General features: G+C 44.5%; 1 protein-coding gene and 1 pseudogene across 2 annotated transcripts in view; both read left to right on the top strand.

The window, feature by feature from the left end:
* LOC144102444 (cytosolic endo-beta-N-acetylglucosaminidase-like) overlaps positions 1 to 8260 on the top strand; it is a 43395-nt pseudogene extending 35135 nt beyond the window's left edge. The window contains exon 9 of the transcript XR_013308209.1: positions 7990 to 8260. The product of XR_013308209.1 is annotated as a cytosolic endo-beta-N-acetylglucosaminidase-like (transcript). The remainder of the gene's footprint in view (positions 1 to 7989) is intronic.
* A 5488-nt stretch (positions 8261 to 13748) lies between these two features.
* On the top strand, positions 13749 to 16813 carry LOC144101795 (uncharacterized). Its single transcript, XM_077635011.1, has 3 exons — positions 13749 to 13847; positions 14963 to 15814; positions 15897 to 16813. The coding sequence occupies exons 2-3, from the start codon at positions 15073 to 15075 to the stop codon at positions 16529 to 16531; spliced, it is 1377 nt and encodes a 458-aa protein (XP_077491137.1). The 5' UTR covers positions 13749 to 13847; positions 14963 to 15072; the 3' UTR covers positions 16532 to 16813.
* Positions 16814 to 17804: the final 991 nt, after the last annotated feature.

The following is a 17804-nucleotide window of genomic DNA, read 5'->3' as shown; positions in this document are numbered from 1 at the left end:
ACCGACGATTTGTGAAAAACTTTTCGCGCATCGCTGAGCCCCTGACCCAACTGACGAAGGCAGACGTGCCGTTTAAATGGGAAGCGCCGCAAGCAGAAGCCTTCAAGGAACTTCAGCGTCGTTTACAGTCCCCACCGATCCTTGCGCATTTTGATGAAAACGCCGATACTGAAGTTCATACCGACGCAAGCAGCGTGGGACTAGGCGCCGTTCTCGTTCAAAAAAGTGACGGGCTGGAGAAGGTCATCGCATACGCTAGCCGTTCCCTTTCCAAGGCCGAGGCTAACTATTCGACCACTGAGAAGGAATGCCTTGCCATCATCTGGGCTACGTCGAAATTCCGCCCCTACCTCTACGGACGGCTGTTCAAGGTGGTCAGCGACCACCACGCGCTCTGCTGGCTTGCCAATTTGAAGGATCCCTCTGGCCGACTCGCTCGATGGAGTCTGCGTCTCCAGGAGTTTGACGTCACCGTCGTTTACAAGTCCGGACGCAAGCACACTGACGCCGATTGCCTCTCACGAGCCCCTGTAGATGCACCGCCGCTGGACGACGATGAGGACGCCTTTCTGGGACCCATCAGCGCAAGCTCTTTTGCTCAGCAGCAACGCTCGGACCCCAACCTAAAAGGCCTCATCGAGTACCTGGAAGGCAAGGTTTCTTCACCCCCCGCTTCATTCAAGCGAGGACTGTCTTCTTTCTGTGTGCAGAATGAGGTCCTTGTGAAGAAGAACTTTACAGCGAACAAAACAGCCTACCTCCTTGTTGTACCTACTTGTCTCCGCGAAGAAGTTCTACAGGCTTCACACGACGAGCCGACAGCTGGACATCTCGGGTTTACTCGCACCCTCCGCCGCATTCAAGACAAGTATTACTGGCCCCGACTGTCTGCCGATGTCGCACACTATGTGAAAACATGCCGAGATTGTCAGCGACGAAAGACTCCTCCCACACGACCAGCAGGATTTCTGAACCCCATTGAACCTCCCTCAAGACCCTTTCAGCAGATTGGCATGGACTTGCTTGGCCCTTTTCCAACGTCAACATCTGGAAATAAGTGGATCATCATAGCGACCGACTACCTGACCCGCTACGCCGAGGCGAAAGCCCTACCGAACGGAACAGCAGCAGAAGTGGCCAAATTTTTCGTGGAGTGCATTCTTCTTCGACACGGCGCCCCCGATGTGCTCATCACGGACAGAGGAACAGCATTTACGGCGGAACTCACGCAAGCCATCCTGCGCTACAGCCAAACCAGCCACCGGAGGACAACTGCATACCATCCGCAGACCAACGGACTGACCGAGCGCCTGAACAAAACCATCGCCGATATGCTCGCTATGTATGTCGATGCCGAACATAAAACCTGGGATGTCATCCTGCCTTACGTCGTCTTCGCCTACAACACCGCAGTGCAGGAGACCACCCAGATGACGCCTTTTAGGCTCGTCCATGGCAGGGATGCCACGACCACGCTAGACGCCATGCTGCCCAACGTTACAGAAGAAGAGAACGTCGACGTTGCCGCCTACCTTCAACGCGCAGAAGAAGCTCGAAGGCTTGCCCGATTACGGATCAAAGATCAGCAGCGGTCCGACGCCAGACGCTACAACCTACGAAGACGCAACGCGGAATACAAGCCAGGAGACCAAGTCTGGGTGTGGACGCCCATTCGCCGCCGTGGATTGAGTGAAAAGCTTTTGCGCCGCTATTTCGGCCCGTACAAGGTTCTTCGTCGGCTGGGTGAACTGGATTATGAAGTCATCCCTGACGCAATGACTGCATCCCAGCGACGCCGCGTACGACCAGAAGTTGTCCATGTAGTCCGTCTGAAGCCGTATTATGCGCGCTAAAGGCCGCTGCATTTCCATGCTCTATTTTCGCAAGATCCGTTTTTTTTTTCGTTACTAGTCGCATTATTTGTTTTAATGCATCGGGTCGATGCTTCTTTGAGAGGGGAGTAATGCCGCGAATATTTGCAGTGTTTATTCGTTTTTCAAATCTGCCGCGACACCACCTTATCACTTTGTTTGCGACGCAAGACGCGACTAGATTTATCTCGATTGATCGCAGCCAGGCAAAGCTGATTCTACGTTGTTCCGGAATGTTCTAGTAACTTTGCGCCCTTTATCTCGAATGTTCGCTATCAGCTTTAAATTGAGCACGGCCGACAGCGGCGGGCATTCTGTTCGACGACCGCCGAGCACGCTTGTCGCTTCGCACGCCGCCGAGTGATTCAGTCCATTTTGGGTGCAAGTCAGCCCAATAAACAGTTATTTTAGAAGATCCTTTCGTCCGTATTCATCGCTGCTTCGACTGCCGTCACCACTACGTGACAATATTTTCGGCATTAAGGTGCCATGTCCACGTTTGTGGATGCGCGACTAAACATCCACCGCAGCACTTTTTCTATGACAGTAAAATGACAGTAAAAATTGGTGTGCCATTTCTACATTTTCCTATTGAGATATTCCGAACAGTAAATTGCATCTTTCACTACTATTTGAAAAGGGAGCACGCAAAAATAAAGGCAATTTACTTGTCCTGCCAAAAACCGGCGTGATGTCCATATTTACTTGTTTTTTACAAACACATTGCACTACAGCTGTAAGAGGTGGCACCACAAACTTGACAGAGAGGGTCAAAATGTTAAGGGCGAGGAAGCCAAAGATAGAAATTCGCTTTGTGTGTGAGCAGACTTACATCACGTCCACATATGTGGACACAGCACCTGAAGGGGTTGTTATTGTAATACGAGTTGAAGGTATGACATGCTAAAATCTGAGGAAAAAAAACATCCTAATATGCGCGGGTTTTTACAGTAATTCAAATCGTCCATATTTAACAGGGGTCGCATAAATGGGGCACGCCAGTGATTGGAAAGCCTACACAACTGACGCATTTGCGTAATAAATATGTGTGCTACTCTGGCTGTCAAAGTTGATTTACGACATGCGTTATAACAGTGACATAAGTAAAGCAACACGAATGAAGACAGGACAGTGCGCCCATGCTGGCGGTGCGCTTCCTGCCAGGTGACAGCAAGTCACTCGCTCAGTGTCGCTAGGCATAGCATGCTCTGCAATGAAGCCCCATTGGAAGGTGCTTTTAAACTAGCTGCCGCTGATCATAGAAACATTAATCTTGTTACTGCCTGCATACTAACTTCATGATGGTACGAGTGTTCAGTTAATTTGGTGAAATGTTTAGGGGAATCCCCCAAGGTGGAATAGATATGTAATAAGGGAGTAATTACTCATTGACATCCACCCGAGCGCAGCCACTCCCTTATTAGTATCGCAGTAGCTGCACTCGCTGAATGTCGCTAGGCATAACATGCTCTGCAATGAAGCCCCATTGGAAGGTGCTTTTAAGCTAGCTGCCGGTGATCATAGAAACATTACTCTTGTTACTTGCCTGCGTACTAACTTTATGATGGTACGAATGTACAGTTAATTTGGTGAAATGTTTAGGCGAATCCCCCAAGGTGGAATAGATTTGTAATAAGGGAGTAATTACTCATTGACATCCACCCGAGCGCAGCCACTCCCTTATTAGTAGTGCAGTAGCTGCACTCGCTGAATGTCGTTAGGCATAACATGCTCTGCAATGAAGCCCCATTGGAAGGTGCTTTTAAACTAGCTGCCGCTGATCATAGAAACATTAATCTTGTTACTGCCTGCATACTAACTTCATGATGGTATGAGTGTTCAGTTAATTTGGTGAAATGTTTAGGGGAATCCCCCAAGGTGGAATAGATATGTAATAAGGGAGTAATTACTCATTGACATCCACCCGAGCGCAGCCACTCCCTTATTAGTATCGCAGTAGCTGCACTCGCTGAATGTCGCTAGGCATAACATGCTCTGCAATGAAGCCCCATTGGAAGGTGCTTTTAAACTAGCTGCCGGTGATCATAGAAACATTACTCTTGTTACTGCCTGCGTACTAACTTTATGATGGTACGAATGCACAGTTAATTTGGTGAAATGTTTAGGCGAATCCCCCAAGGTGGAATAGATTTGTAATAAGGGAGTAATTACTCATTGACATCCACCCGAGCGCAGCCACTCCCTTATTAGTAGCGCAGTAGCTGCACTCGCTGAATGTCGCTAGGCATAACATGCTCTGCAATGAAGCCCCATTGGAAGGTGCTTTTAAGCTAGCTGCCGGTGATCATAGAAACATTACTCTTGTTACTTGCCTGCGTACTAACTTTATGATGGTACGAATGTACAGTTAATTTGGTGAAATGTTTAGGCGAATCCCCCAAGGTGGAATAGATTTGTAATAAGGGAGTAATTACTCATTGACATCCACCCGAGCGCAGCCACTCCCTTATTAGTAGTGCAGTAGCTGCACTCGCTGAATGTCGTTAGGCATAGCATGCTCTGCAATGAAGCCCCATAGGAAGGTGCTTTTAAACTAGCTGCCGCTGATCATAGAAACATTAATCTTGTTACTGCCTGCATACTAACTTCATGATGGTATGAGTGTTCAGTTAATTTGGTGAAATGTTTAGGGGAATCCCCCAAGGTGGAATAGATATGTAATAAGGGAGTAATTACTCATTGACATCCACCCGAGCACAGCCACTACCTTATTAGTATCGCAGTAGCTGCACTCGCTGAATGTCGCTAGGCATAACATGCTCTGCAATGAAGCCCCATTGGAAGGTGCTTTTAAGCTAGCTGCCGGTGATCATAGAAACATTACTCTTGTTACTTGCCTGCGTACTAACTTTATGATGGTACGAATGTACAGTTAATTTGGTGAAATGTTTAGGCGAATCCCCCAAGGTGGAATAGATTTGTAATAAGGGAGTAATTACTCATTGACATCCACCCGAGCGCAGCCACTCCCTTATTAGTAGCGCAGTAGCTGCACTCGCTGAATGTCGCTAGGCATAACATGCTCTGCAATGAAGCCCCATTGGAAGGTGCTTTTAAGCTAGCTGCCGCTGATCATAGAAACATTACTCTTGTTACTTGCCTGCGTACTAACTTTATGATGGTACGAATGTACAGTTAATTTGGTGAAATGTTTAGGCGAATCCCCCAAGGTGGAATAGATTTGTAATAAGGGAGTAATTACTCATTGACATCCACCCGAGCGCAGCCACTCCCTTATTAGTAGTGCAGTAGCTGCACTCGCTGAATGTCGTTAGGCATAACATGCTCTGCAATGAAGCCCCATTGGAAGGTGCTTTTAAACTAGCTGCCGCTGATCATAGAAACATTAATCTTGTTACTGCCTGCATACTAACTTCATGATGGTATGAGTGTTCAGTTAATTTGGTGAAATGTTTAGGGGAATCCCCCAAGGTGGAATAGATATGTAATAAGGGAGTAATTACTCATTGACATCCACCCGAGTGCAGCCACTCCCTTATTAGTATCGCAGTAGCTGCACTCGCTGAATGTCGCTAGGCATAACATGCTCTGCAATGAAGCCCCATTGGAAGGTGCTTTTAAACTAGCTGCCGGTGATCATAGAAACATTACTCTTGTTACAGCCTGCGTACTAACTTTATGATGGTACGAATGTACAGTTAATTTGGTGAAATGTTCAGGCGAATCCCCCAAGGTGGAATAGATTTGTAATAAGGGAGTAATTACTCATTGACATCCACCCGAGCGCAGCCACTCCCTTATTAGTAGCGCAGTAGCTGCACTCGCTGAATGTCGCTAGGCATAACATGCTCTGCAATGAAGCCCCACTGGAAGGTGCTTTTAAGCTAGCTGCCGGTGATCATAGAAACATTACTCTTGTTACTTGCCTGCGTACTAACTTCATGATGGTATGAGTGTTCAGTTAATTTGGTGAAATGTTTAGGCGAATCCCCCAAGGTGGAATAGATTTGTAATAAGGGAGTAATTACTCATTGACATCCACCCGAGCGCAGCCACTCCCTTATTAGTAGCGCAGTAGCTGCACTCGCTGAATGTCGCTAGGCATAACATGCTCTGCAATGAAGCCCCATTGGTAGGTGGTTTTAAACTAGCTGTCGCTGATCATAGAAACATTACTCTTGTTACTGCCTGCATACTAACTTCATTATGGTATGAGTGTTCAGTTAATTTGGTGAAATGTTTAGGGGAATCCCCCAAGGTGGAATAGATTTGTAATAATGGAGTAATTACTCATTGACATCCACCCGAGCGCAGCCACTCCCTTATTAGTATCGCAGTAGCTGCACTCGCTGAATGTCGCTAGGCATAACATGCTCTGCAATGAAGCCCCATTGGAAGGTGCTTTTAAGCTAGCTGCTGGTGATCATAGAAACATTACTCTTGTTACTGCCTGCGTACTAACTTCATGATGGTACGAATGTAGTTAATTTTGTGAAATGTTTAGGGGAATCCCCTAAGGTGGAATAGATTTGTAATAAGGGAGTAGCTGCGCTACTGCGCTATTAGGGAGTGGCTACATGTGCTTGGGTGGATGTCAATGAGTAATTACTTCCCTATTACAAATCTACTCCACCTTGGGGGATTCCCCCAAACATTTGACCAACACTGTTCCCACTTCGAGTTATTGATCAATTCACTCTCGCGCTACCATAACCTTGCCGTCCCGGTTAGCTCAGTTGGTAGAGCGACTGCTCCGGTGTAGAGGTGGTCCCGGGTTCGAACCTCGGACCAGGACGAATTTTTCTTTAACTATGAAGTTCCTAAAAAGCTGTATAACTTTCCTTTGTAGCCATATGGCTGCACTCGGGTGGATGTCAATGAGTAATTACTACCTTAGTACAGTTAATTTCTGTAATGCTTTCATTAGCAAAGCATACCAAAAAGGAGACCAAGTGAGATTTGCTGTATGTACTGACTGCCATGGGTCGCACCTGCAGAGTCTGGGCTGTTGACAGAACTGTCAACAGAACTGTCAACAGACAACAATGCAGTCATGCTCATGGAAGTAACATCTGTCAATTAAATGCAGACTCCGCCAGCTCCTCTCATTCCGGACGGTTCCTGCCGACACTCATATGAAGAGGGGCGTGTATAATTTTGTCCCATTATCGGCTTTTAATGCATTATCTCTGTGGGGGATTCGCTGGGCCCGTGCCGATTTATGGTAAATAATGGGTCATTGCATAAATGGGGTATGCATAATCTGGGTTCCAATTAAGTGATTATTTTGAGAATAGTATCCGATGGAAGGTGTCCTGATTTATTCAAAGGTGCCTACAGTGCACGACAACTGATATTTCTAAATTAAAATTCTTTAGGCCCTTAATTCTTATGACTTTTTGACATCTGAGAATTCTTGTCATATCTATAAAGTTGTAAGCCTTGTAAAACTTTTATGCACCATATTTTACTACCTACGTATATTCATATTGTTCCTCATAGCATGGAATTAGATTTTGTTTGTTGTACCTACAGTACTGTACCTATTCTCCTGCTCTTGTTAGCAGTTTATGGTCCTTTGCATTTTCCTAGCACCCTGCAGTTTCGAAGGCTTTTTTCTGCTAAATTCACACTTGGCCATTTGGCATCAAGAGCGAGTGAAGTTTGCAGCCACCATTACTTTTCTACACTCACATTTGATAAATCTGCTCCGCCGTCACAAGAGATGTTGATGGGTAAGGTGGCGGTCGCAGCCTCCTTTTCACATTCTTTTTGGCTAACGGAGGGCAACTGGTTTTTCCACCAGCAGAGATCGGTTCTGGACTGACTGCACTTTCCACTAGGGGTGTCAATAGAACCCTGCAGCGCAGCGAAAAATTTCGCTCACTCTTGGTGCTGAACGCTCAATTGTGAATGTGCCTTTCAACAGTTGTATGTTTCTCCTTATATTCGTAGTTGCACGGTAATTCTGTGAGACTTTTTCGGTTAGTTGGTGTTTGTTTTGATATCCGTGGGCTTTTTTTAATTTGTGGTGCTTTTTATGTGGCTTATGTTCCTTGAATCTCCAGTGTCATGTAGCTTGCTCGACTTTCTCTCAAGCTAGGTGTCACAAACTGTGTGATGCATTCTTTGACAGGTTGTTTGCCTGCGACATCCCACTGGGCTCCCTGAGTGTCAGTTACACCTTCCAAGTGTACCCGGGCTGCCCCAAGAAGCTTGACGTCACACTTGTCTTGATGATTCAGACGGCACTGGGAGAGAAAAAGAAGCTGTTGCTGGGTGCCGCAGTTTCCATGCATAAAGGCAAGGGGTGTGAGTCAATGCAAGACATTTCTTCTCAAAGCTCTCCAGGGGCTGCCCAGTCCTGCTGGCAGACAAGGTGTGTAGTTATCTTCATCATCATTTGAAATTGCATCCTCTGCAGAATAAAGGCCCTTTGTAATGCTCTCTAGTTATATCTTAAACAGCAGTGGCCGCCTTACCCCAGTGTGATTCCAGTTTCGTCTTTCCGCACCTCATTGGCCAGAGCTGACTTTTTCCTTCCCTTGAAATCCATTCTGTTGCTTTAATAGACCTCTGCTTATCTGTTCTCCACATTATACGTCTTTTAGGCAGCATTATTTGTTGTGAAATGCATTTCGGGAAACCAGCCTGTTCCCTTAGTTGATCGAAACATAATGTTGCTATGATTTTGTTGACACTCACCCTGAATGTCTTGTAAGCAGCAGGCTGTGAGCTTAGTGTCCTGTAAAATTTCTCTTTACGCTTATATTCTTACCTGTTTCTTTTTCTTGCATAATAATTTTGAAATATTCATTATTCGCTTGTTAATACCAGTATTTCTATTTCCTAGCTCTTCAGTAATGCACCGTTAGGGGCAAGAAAATTTTAGCTAATGTACAGATTTGTTCTGCGACTTGTAATTATCACCTTCATATTTTTAATGACATTGTCTTCTTTGCCTTTTATTATGCTATGCCCATTAAGTTTCTGCCAGTGCCTAGTTTCCTCTTTCCTGCTCCCACGCCTCATTCATGCTTTTAATTTACTCTGCTATCTATACTGTACTTGGTTATGTCTCATACTTTAATCTTGCCTGTTGATCTTGACAGTTCCACAAGTTGTACCTTATTTTCGGGAGCAAGGCTTTCATGCTTTGTTATGAAGATTTTTTGTCTCCTGGGAGAATTTTCTCATGTTCCGCCTAAATGCCCTACTTCGTACTTAAGTTCCACCTTGCATGAATATCTCGGTAAGGTTTTCGTTCTTCATCCCTGCACCATCGCTGTCTTCCTCTGTTAAAGCAGAATGTATGTCCTCGAGTGAGATCTTGAATGGCTGTACTTTTGCCCTTGTATGAGGGTCCTAAATTTTTTTTATTTGTTAACATATCAAAGGATGCTGATTTTTAATATGCATTAAGATTTCAAATATCTCACCTGGAAGGAAATGTATAGCAAATTAACATATCCTAATTAGGTCATTTCTTAAGGGCCTTTATAGTAATTGATCAGTTAAAGAAAGGTTTTTAAGAATAAGCAGGCATTTGCAAAGGCCTACAGCACATCCTAAAGCTAATAAAATAGCTATAAATTTGTTTTGTTGATCATAAATGAATAACAAAGTTTGAAAGAAGCAATGTGCCAGTAATTATTCCACACTTGGCCTAATTGCTAATCTATCATGTTTAAAGGAAAAAGGAAAGCTTTAGGATGTGTGGTGGACCTTTGGAAGTGTCTACATATTCTTAAAAAAGCTTTTTTTAACATAGAAATTATCACAAAGGCCTGCAAGAAATGACTTAATTAGGATGTTATTATGCCATAAATTTCTTTTCACCCCGGGTGAGAGGACAGGACACTGGCGGAAAAACCGGTGTCTGCTTCTTTGGCTGTGAGGGAAAAATGGCACATCTCGGTGGACACCTGAACTGCCCTGTAAGGGAAAATCCCTCCCTTGCCCCCTTGCCTGCCCAGTAGGGTTGCCAGGGAGAATTGTGAGACAGGGGTCATTTCCTTTCCTTAAAACCAATTTTCATTTCAATTTCCTTCCCTTACCCTGGCCCCATTCCTGTGTCCACTGAGATATGTGAGACAGGCGTCCTTTCCTTTCCTTAAAAAATTTTATTTTCATTTTCCTTGCCTTATGTGTGGTTCCATCCACCAAGATATGTTTCCTTTCCTTAAATTGTCCCAGCAAGGGGTCCACTGAATGAGGATGGTGTTCGGTGGATTCCTTGGCAATACTGCAACACGCTGCCGCGTCCTGCTCTTAAAGGTGAAGCTTAAGCGTCCTCCAAATTTTTAAAGCATGTGATATGACTGAAAGTCATTGATCTCGAGCTCCTTTGTCCAGCACTGCACTATATAGCATCTCATATGACCAGGTGCAGCTTTGGGATATTAAACACTATAGTTAGCACATTTAGAGTGAGATGCCAGTCACCTATCAGTCCTTTGCGCATTGTTCACGCCAAAAGTGGTCCAGCTTTGCAGGGAAGTTCAACCGCATTTGTAGCAAAATAGCTTTAAAGTTTAAGAACTGGGTGTCTGGATAGGAGGGCGTAGACCACTGCTTATTTTCTCTCGATGCAGAATAGTGTGATTCCAGTGCACTACCTTAGAACCTTAAGGCCGAGTTCTTTAACTGAGAGCTGCCCTTCTTGCTTTCAGAAAATTCCAGGTGAAGGACACCAGCAATGTTCATAAAGAATAAGTGTTACATCTACATTTCGGCATCAGATAGCATCTGTGAATATCATATCAATAACCAAGCATCCCCACGCAGCCCTGATAGTAGTGCCTTGCCTGCCGATCTTTCTACCGCGTAGCTACCTGCTCGTGGTCATGAGCTTCCAAATGACATATGTGTTTTGTTCTCTAATATTCGTAGTGTTGTTAACAAGCGTGATGATCTGTGCACTATCATCAGCACGTGCGATGCAGACATTCTGGTCCTCACCGAAACCTGGCTGAATTCAAAGATTTCTAATGATGAAATACTAAACCGCGAAAAGGATTTCATTACTTATCGATGTGACCGTGGAGACAGAATAGGAGGCGGTGTTCTGATAGCGGTCACTGATCATCTGCATTCTTCACACGTGTCACTTGTTTCTTCACTAGAAATTGTATGCGCCTCTATACGCATTAATCATCGAGACGTAATCTTCTGCGCATGCTATCGCCCTCCAAATGCTCCATCGTCTTTCTGTAGTGAACTTCATGATGTGCTCAATCGCATTTTAGTTAGGTTTCCTTCTTCGCCAATCTTTTTACTTGGCGATTTCAACATGCCAAAAATAATTTGGTCTGGCGCGTTCCCTTCCACTCTGGATTCGTCACCTGACACGATTGGCTTCATAAATCTGTGCACTGACTTCAATTTTTCTCAGCTCATTACCCAGCCAACCCGTATCACCACTACTAGCGCTAACATTCTTGACCTTGTTCTAACTACGCTTCCTGAGCTAGTTCATTCATTGGCATTTCTACCAGGCCTCAGTGACCACTCCTTCATCCAGTTTGACCTTAAAGATACTAGCACACGTGTGCGACCCAATCCAAAATATATCAGAGTTTATTCAAAGGCAAATTTTCCGTCGATTAACGTTGAACTCGAAATCTTCTTAGGAGAGTGCATGCCAAACTTTTATAACCGTACTGTGGAAACGAACTGGCGCCTTTTTAAGGAAAAAGTTCATTTTCTCGTCCAAAAACACATACCTTTACGCGTCATATCAGGCAAGCAACGTTCCCCGTGGTTCACTGCCGCATTAAAACGCCTTTTAAGTAAAAAAAAACGAGTTTATCGTAGAGCGAAAACCACCGGTTGCCCTGATCACTGGGATGTGTATCGTGCCATAACATCTGAGTATCGAAAAGCCTTAAGAAACGCCAAGCAGGTTTTCTTCCAGAGTACGCTTCCGTTTTTGTTGATTGATAATGCCAAAAAATTTTGGAACATCATTTCTCGTCCCAAGCATAAAGCAATAGCTCTGAACGATAGAAGCGGCGCAGCCATTCCTTCATCATAATGCCCTCAAGTGCTAAATGACGCCTTCTCAAATACTTTTTTACAGCAATCATCTGTTTCTCTGCCCTCTTTTCAGCCTGTGCAGAATCCATTAATGGACCCAATTGTGTTTGACAGTCTTGGTATAGAAAGTCTAGTTAATAATCTCAAAATTTCTTCGTCTTTGGGAATCGACGACATAAATTCTAAATTTTTAAAGAATACAAGTGTTTATTCTTCCATTTACTTGTGTGCACTGTTTTCGCAATCTTTGAATTCAGGAAAGCTACCTGGGGACTGGAAAGTGGGTAAGGTGGTACCAATATTCAAGTCTGGTGATGCTCATTGTGCTCTTAATTACAGACCCATATCATTAACGAGTGTCCCGTGTAAACTGTTTGAACATTTCATTTATTCTAATCTGGTTAAATTTCTAGAAAATCATTCGTTTTTTTTTTTCCTCATCAGCATGGCTTTCGTCAATCATTTTCTTGTGAAACGCAACTCATTTCCTTCACCCATGATTTCTTTGATGCATTAGACAAGGGATTTTTCATTGACTGTGTATTTTTAGATTTTCAGAAAGCATTCGATCTTGTTAATCACCAACTACTTTGTTTTAAGCTCGGCAAACTAAACATCGACCCAAACATTCTTTCATGGATCGAGAGTTTTTTGCGTAACAGAACTCAATTCGTCACTGCAAATAAAGCTGATTCCTCACCATGCTCTGTTACCTCCGGCGTGCCTCAAGGTTCCGTGCTTGGGCCGCTATTGTTTCTAATATACATTAACGATCTACCAATTTCTATTAACTCCACAATTAGGCTTTTTGCAGATGATTGCGTTATTTATCGAGTAATCAAATCCGCTTCAGACTCATCCTTACTTCAAAGTGACCTAAATAAGGTATCTAGTTGGTGTAATATTTGGCTCATGAGACTGAATACTAACAAGTGTAAGGTCATGCGTATTTCACACCGGTCTGCTAACGAAAATCTTATTCCCTACAATATTTCAGGTTCTCTCCTTGAGCAAGTTACCTCATATAAATATTTAGGGGTTCATATAACTGCTAACCTTTCATGGCAGGCACATGTTGTTCATATTGTTAACAATGCTAACCGCATGCTTGGCTACTTGCGTCGTAATTTTTCCATGGCTCCATCTTCTTTAAAACTGCTACTCTATAAAACCTTAGTTAGATCGAAATTAGAATATGCGTGCTCTGTGTGGGACCCGGGACTTGAAACTCTTACTAATCAGAGTCAGTACAGAATCGTAGCGCCCGATTTATTTTGTCTAATTTTTCCCGCACTGCTAGTGTAACTACAATGAAAAATACTTTGAACCTTCCTAGCCTTTCCCTTCGTAGAAAACTCACGCAAATACTAACTTTTCACAAGATTTACTACCACAATCATCAGCTAAAACGGGATCTTCTATTTGAACCATCGTTCATGTCACCTCGCACGGATCATCGCCACAAGGTACGCATTCCATACTGCTGAAGCAATGCATATTTTAACTCGTTTATACCCAAGACGGCGAGCGATTGGAACCACCTGCCCACCTTGGTTGCCGACATTTCTGACACCTGTTTATTCAAAAATGCCGCGGAAAACTATGTGTTTGACTAGGCTGTTTTCTTACGTAATCTGATTTGTATTTTGTTCAAGCTTACGTTTTTTTCATTCCTTGCTGTATTACATTACATTTTCCATTTAATTTTTGTTTTCATTTTGCTGCATTGTTTTTACTTTTTTATCCACTCCCTTCTGTAACGCCCCACTGCGGCCCTGAAGGTATTGTAATAAATAAATAAATAAATGTGCCGGATACCATTCTGGAAGAAATTGGCATCTCCTTCTTGTCTTGACCCATCAGTGGCCAGTGCTTGCCTTTTGGGCGAACTCTTCACAGAGCGTACAGCTGACAAGCCTGGAAACAAGTCAGCGAATAACAGTTCCAGTGATGAAGGTAATTGCCAAAGGTTTGCTTGTGAAGAGGGGACAGCAGGCATCAGAGGTTACTGTAATGACATAGGCACGAAGCCTCACTGAGTTGAAGACAACTGCACCAGTGAAGCAAATTCCTTTGCTTATTTGCTCTGCTTGCTAGAGTCAATGCATTGGGCTCCAGGGGCTGGCAGCGAGTGCCATATGTGCAAGGCAGAGGCATTTGTGCACTTCCAACTTTCGCCCCTAATGAACTATAAACCATAGCTGAGTGCTTGAATGCGGATCATGATTATTTTTTTTTAATGGTGCGAGGCAAGCTTTGCCGAAGAGCTACAGCAGTTAGACAGCCTGATGCACTTCAATTTACCATCTTGTCAGGCCGAACTGGTTTTGCATTGTTTTGTATGCACTACTGACTTCCTAATGAAAATTGGCAGTATCACAGAAAGAAGTGCTCAGTCACTTTGGCCGCACAGAAAGCTAAGTAAGGAAAATAGTAACTTGGCAAGTCTGCACGACTATTTTGCAGTTTCATAAAATAGACCTTTGGGAGAGCAGGAGTGCTGATCTAGGTTATAGCTTGAAATCTATTAGGAAAGCAGTAACTTTGTAAATTTAGGCTAATTTTTAAATGCTGTGCTGCCCACTGTTGAACAGCAAATATCCTTGCGACTGTATATAAAATTTCTTAATTGAATACTGCGCTGTCGTCGAGGGGTTAGTATCAACTGAAACATTCCTTTCATCATGGCTTTTATGAATAGTACATATTGCGTTCTTCGAGTTGTAGTCTAATGTGCATGAAAATGACAATGACGTCAATACTGTAAAAGCAGCGTAGTTAATGGCACTAGTCTCTTGTATTGCAGGTCATAACTCGGTGCTAATTGTTTTTAAAAAGCTGTCTTCTGTTTTTGTTTTTAAAAATGACCTACTTGAACTATTTGCAACCTGAAATTTTGTCACCTTTATCTTGAATTCAGAGCAGGAAAGGTTTTCAGAAAGCCCACTTTCTGAATTCGGCTTTACGCAATATAGAATAGCATTGCCATTCACATTCACTATCTTGTGAACCTAGCACCAGGTCGGACCGGTCTTGGATCTTATTGAAATTACTCGTGTGTTCACATGCAGGCTTGATCTCTGAAGACAGCAAACAAGGCGCTTCTGGCCAAAATTCACCTGGAGAAAAGTGCCCTTTGAGCCGCAGCACGACAGCTGCTGGTACCATTGGGGGTAACTGCATGGGTGAACCCAAGGTGAATAAGCTGCATGAGTGTAGCCAATGTGGGAAAGCCTTCATGATGAGAAGCCGTCTGGTTTGTCACATGCGTTCCCACACGGGCGAACGCCCATACCGTTGCGACTACTGTGGCGTTGCCTTTATACAAAAGCTGACCCTAGTCAAACATGTGCAGAGCAATCACACAAGCAATTGTCCGTACCGTTGCGACCACTGTGGCAGTACTTTTGCTAAAAAGCCCCACCTGGGCCGCCATATGCGCACTCACACGGGTGGTGGTCAATTCTGTTGTGACCACTGTGGTGCAGTTTTTCCTGCAAGGGGTCACCTCGCTCGCCATGTGCGCTCTCACACGGGTGAGCGTCCTTACAGTTGCGAATACTGTGGCAAAGCCTTTATAGACAAGGGTGTCCTGGTATACCACATCCGTTGCCACACAGGGGAGAAGCCATACCAGTGTGAGTTGTGCACCAAGGCCTTTACACGAAGATGTTACTTGACATTACACCTCCGCACTCACACGGGTGAGCGTCCTTACAGTTGCGACTACTCTGGCAAAGCCTTTATAGACAAGGGTGCCCTGGTATACCACATCCGTTGCCACACAGGGGAGAAGCCATACCAGTGTGAGTTGTGCACCAAGGCCTTTACACGAAGATGTTACTTTATATTACACCTCCGCACTCACACGGGTGAGCGTCCTTACAGTTGCGACTACTCTGGCAAAGCCTTTATAGACAAGGGTGTCCTGGTATACCACATCCGTTGCCACACAGGGGAGAAGCCATACCAGTGTGAGTTGTGCACCAAGGCCTTTACACGAAGATGTTACTTTACACCTCCGCACTCACACGGGTGAGCGTCCTTACAGTTGCGAATACTGTGGCAAAGCCTTTATAGACAAGGGTGTCCTGGTATACCACATCCGTTGCCACACAGGGGAGAAGCCATACCAGTGTGAGTTGTGCACCAAGGCCTTTACACGAAGATGTTACTTTACATTACACCTCCGCACTCACACGGGTGAGCGTCCTTACAGTTGCGAATACTGTGGCAAAGCCTTTATAGACAAGGGTGTCCTGGTATACCACATCCGTTGCCACACAGTGGAGAAGCCATACCAGTGTGAGTTGTGCACCAAGGCCTTTACACGAAGATGTTACTTGACATTACACCTCCGCACTCACACGGGTGAGCGTCCTTACAGTTGCGACTACTGTAGCGGTGCCTTTTCAGACAAGTGTGCCCTGGTCAAGCACATGCGCACTCACACGGGTGAGCGTCCATACTGTTGCGACCACTGTGGCAGTGCCTTCAAAGAAAGCCACAAACTGGTAATCCACCTTCGCTCCCACACGAGGGAGAAGCCATACCAGTGCGAGCTGTGCCCTATGGCCTTTGCACAAATTGTACACCGCAATAGACATGTGCGGACCCACAAGCGTAAAAGACCAATGTAGTGTGACTTTTGCCCAAACACATTTTATAACATGCACCGTTTAAAAAAGTACAAAGGGAACAGCAGTGTTGAATGACACCACGCTCTTTTAGCACGTTTTGTTAACTACCCTGTTTTTACCAACCAGCTCACAGCATTCTGTTAAGGTAGCCTCTGACACATGTTGCTGGTCAAGCTAACCTTTGCCAGTATAATTGCATTTTCTAGTGTTCATGTTGAGAAGCTTCTTGCCTGGAAAATGCAGTTTACATGCCCTATCTCGTGGCCCTTTAAGTGTTTCCCCACAGAAAATTCCTTCGGAAGCAACCTAGCCATTCACTGCAGTAAGTGCCGCAATTGTGCTCCATTGTTAAATCAGTGCCACATCATCGGACGTAGTCGTGATCAACTAACCCGAGAGATTATAGAAGCACAGAACATAGCATCACTGGGTAGCACTTGTGTAAGCTCACCGTCCATTTCATTGTCAAAAAAAGAACTTGCCTTCCTCAGGGTATCAACGTAATCGTGCACTTATCTCCTTGGTTCTTTTAGTCTCGGTAGCTATACTGTGTATTCTCGCACGTGTAGTTTACTGCCGTGTCATAAAAGCGTTCGAGAACTGTTTAAAGCACTTGCGGTTTTACGAAATAAACAGTTGGAAGTAGCGCTCGTCCCTGTCTGTTCCCTCTGCGTCCTCAATGTTTTAGCGCTTCTGAAAATGTCAAAGCTGCACCCTTTCAATGGGGGAGGTCTTAAGAAGCCGGAAAATTGTGAAAACATTGCTTTTTTTTTAAATGTTATTTTCGAAACCTGCAGCAAATTATTCACCTATCTACAAAATTTTCTTGCTTCTGGGTTCAATATTTTACTTGAAAGACCAATTTATACTGTCACTATCAACATAATTTTAGCCAAATTTGACTCCAAAATGGCGCTACCACTACGTGCAGCTTCTGCTCCATGCATGCTTTCGGAGCCATGTTGGTCTCGTTTCAGAAGGCTGTTTTCTCTCAATTCCTTTCACTGATGTCTCCATACATTCATTGCTCAGGAAGAAAAGCACGCCATAAAAAGGACATGCAATCCTGTTTGTTACTCGGGGCACGTGACTAAAGGGTGGTGTCTAATTGACTGAGTCCTCCTCTGTTGCCTGCTCGATGTGCACAGCGGTGGCGGCAGTGTACAAGTGAAATGCCGCTGTGTTTTTTGATGGCGATGGAGCAGGATGCAACGCATCGACGAGCAGTGAAATTTATTTTGTGCCAAGCACCAGCTTGGGAAGAAGTCAAAGC

This window comes from Amblyomma americanum, chromosome 8 (assembly GCF_052857255.1).
Source record: "Amblyomma americanum isolate KBUSLIRL-KWMA chromosome 8, ASM5285725v1, whole genome shotgun sequence".
NCBI lineage: Eukaryota > Metazoa > Arthropoda > Arachnida > Ixodida > Ixodidae > Amblyomma > Amblyomma americanum.
Note: the sequence above shows the minus strand (reverse complement) of the source record. Positions and strands in the feature narration are given on the sequence as shown.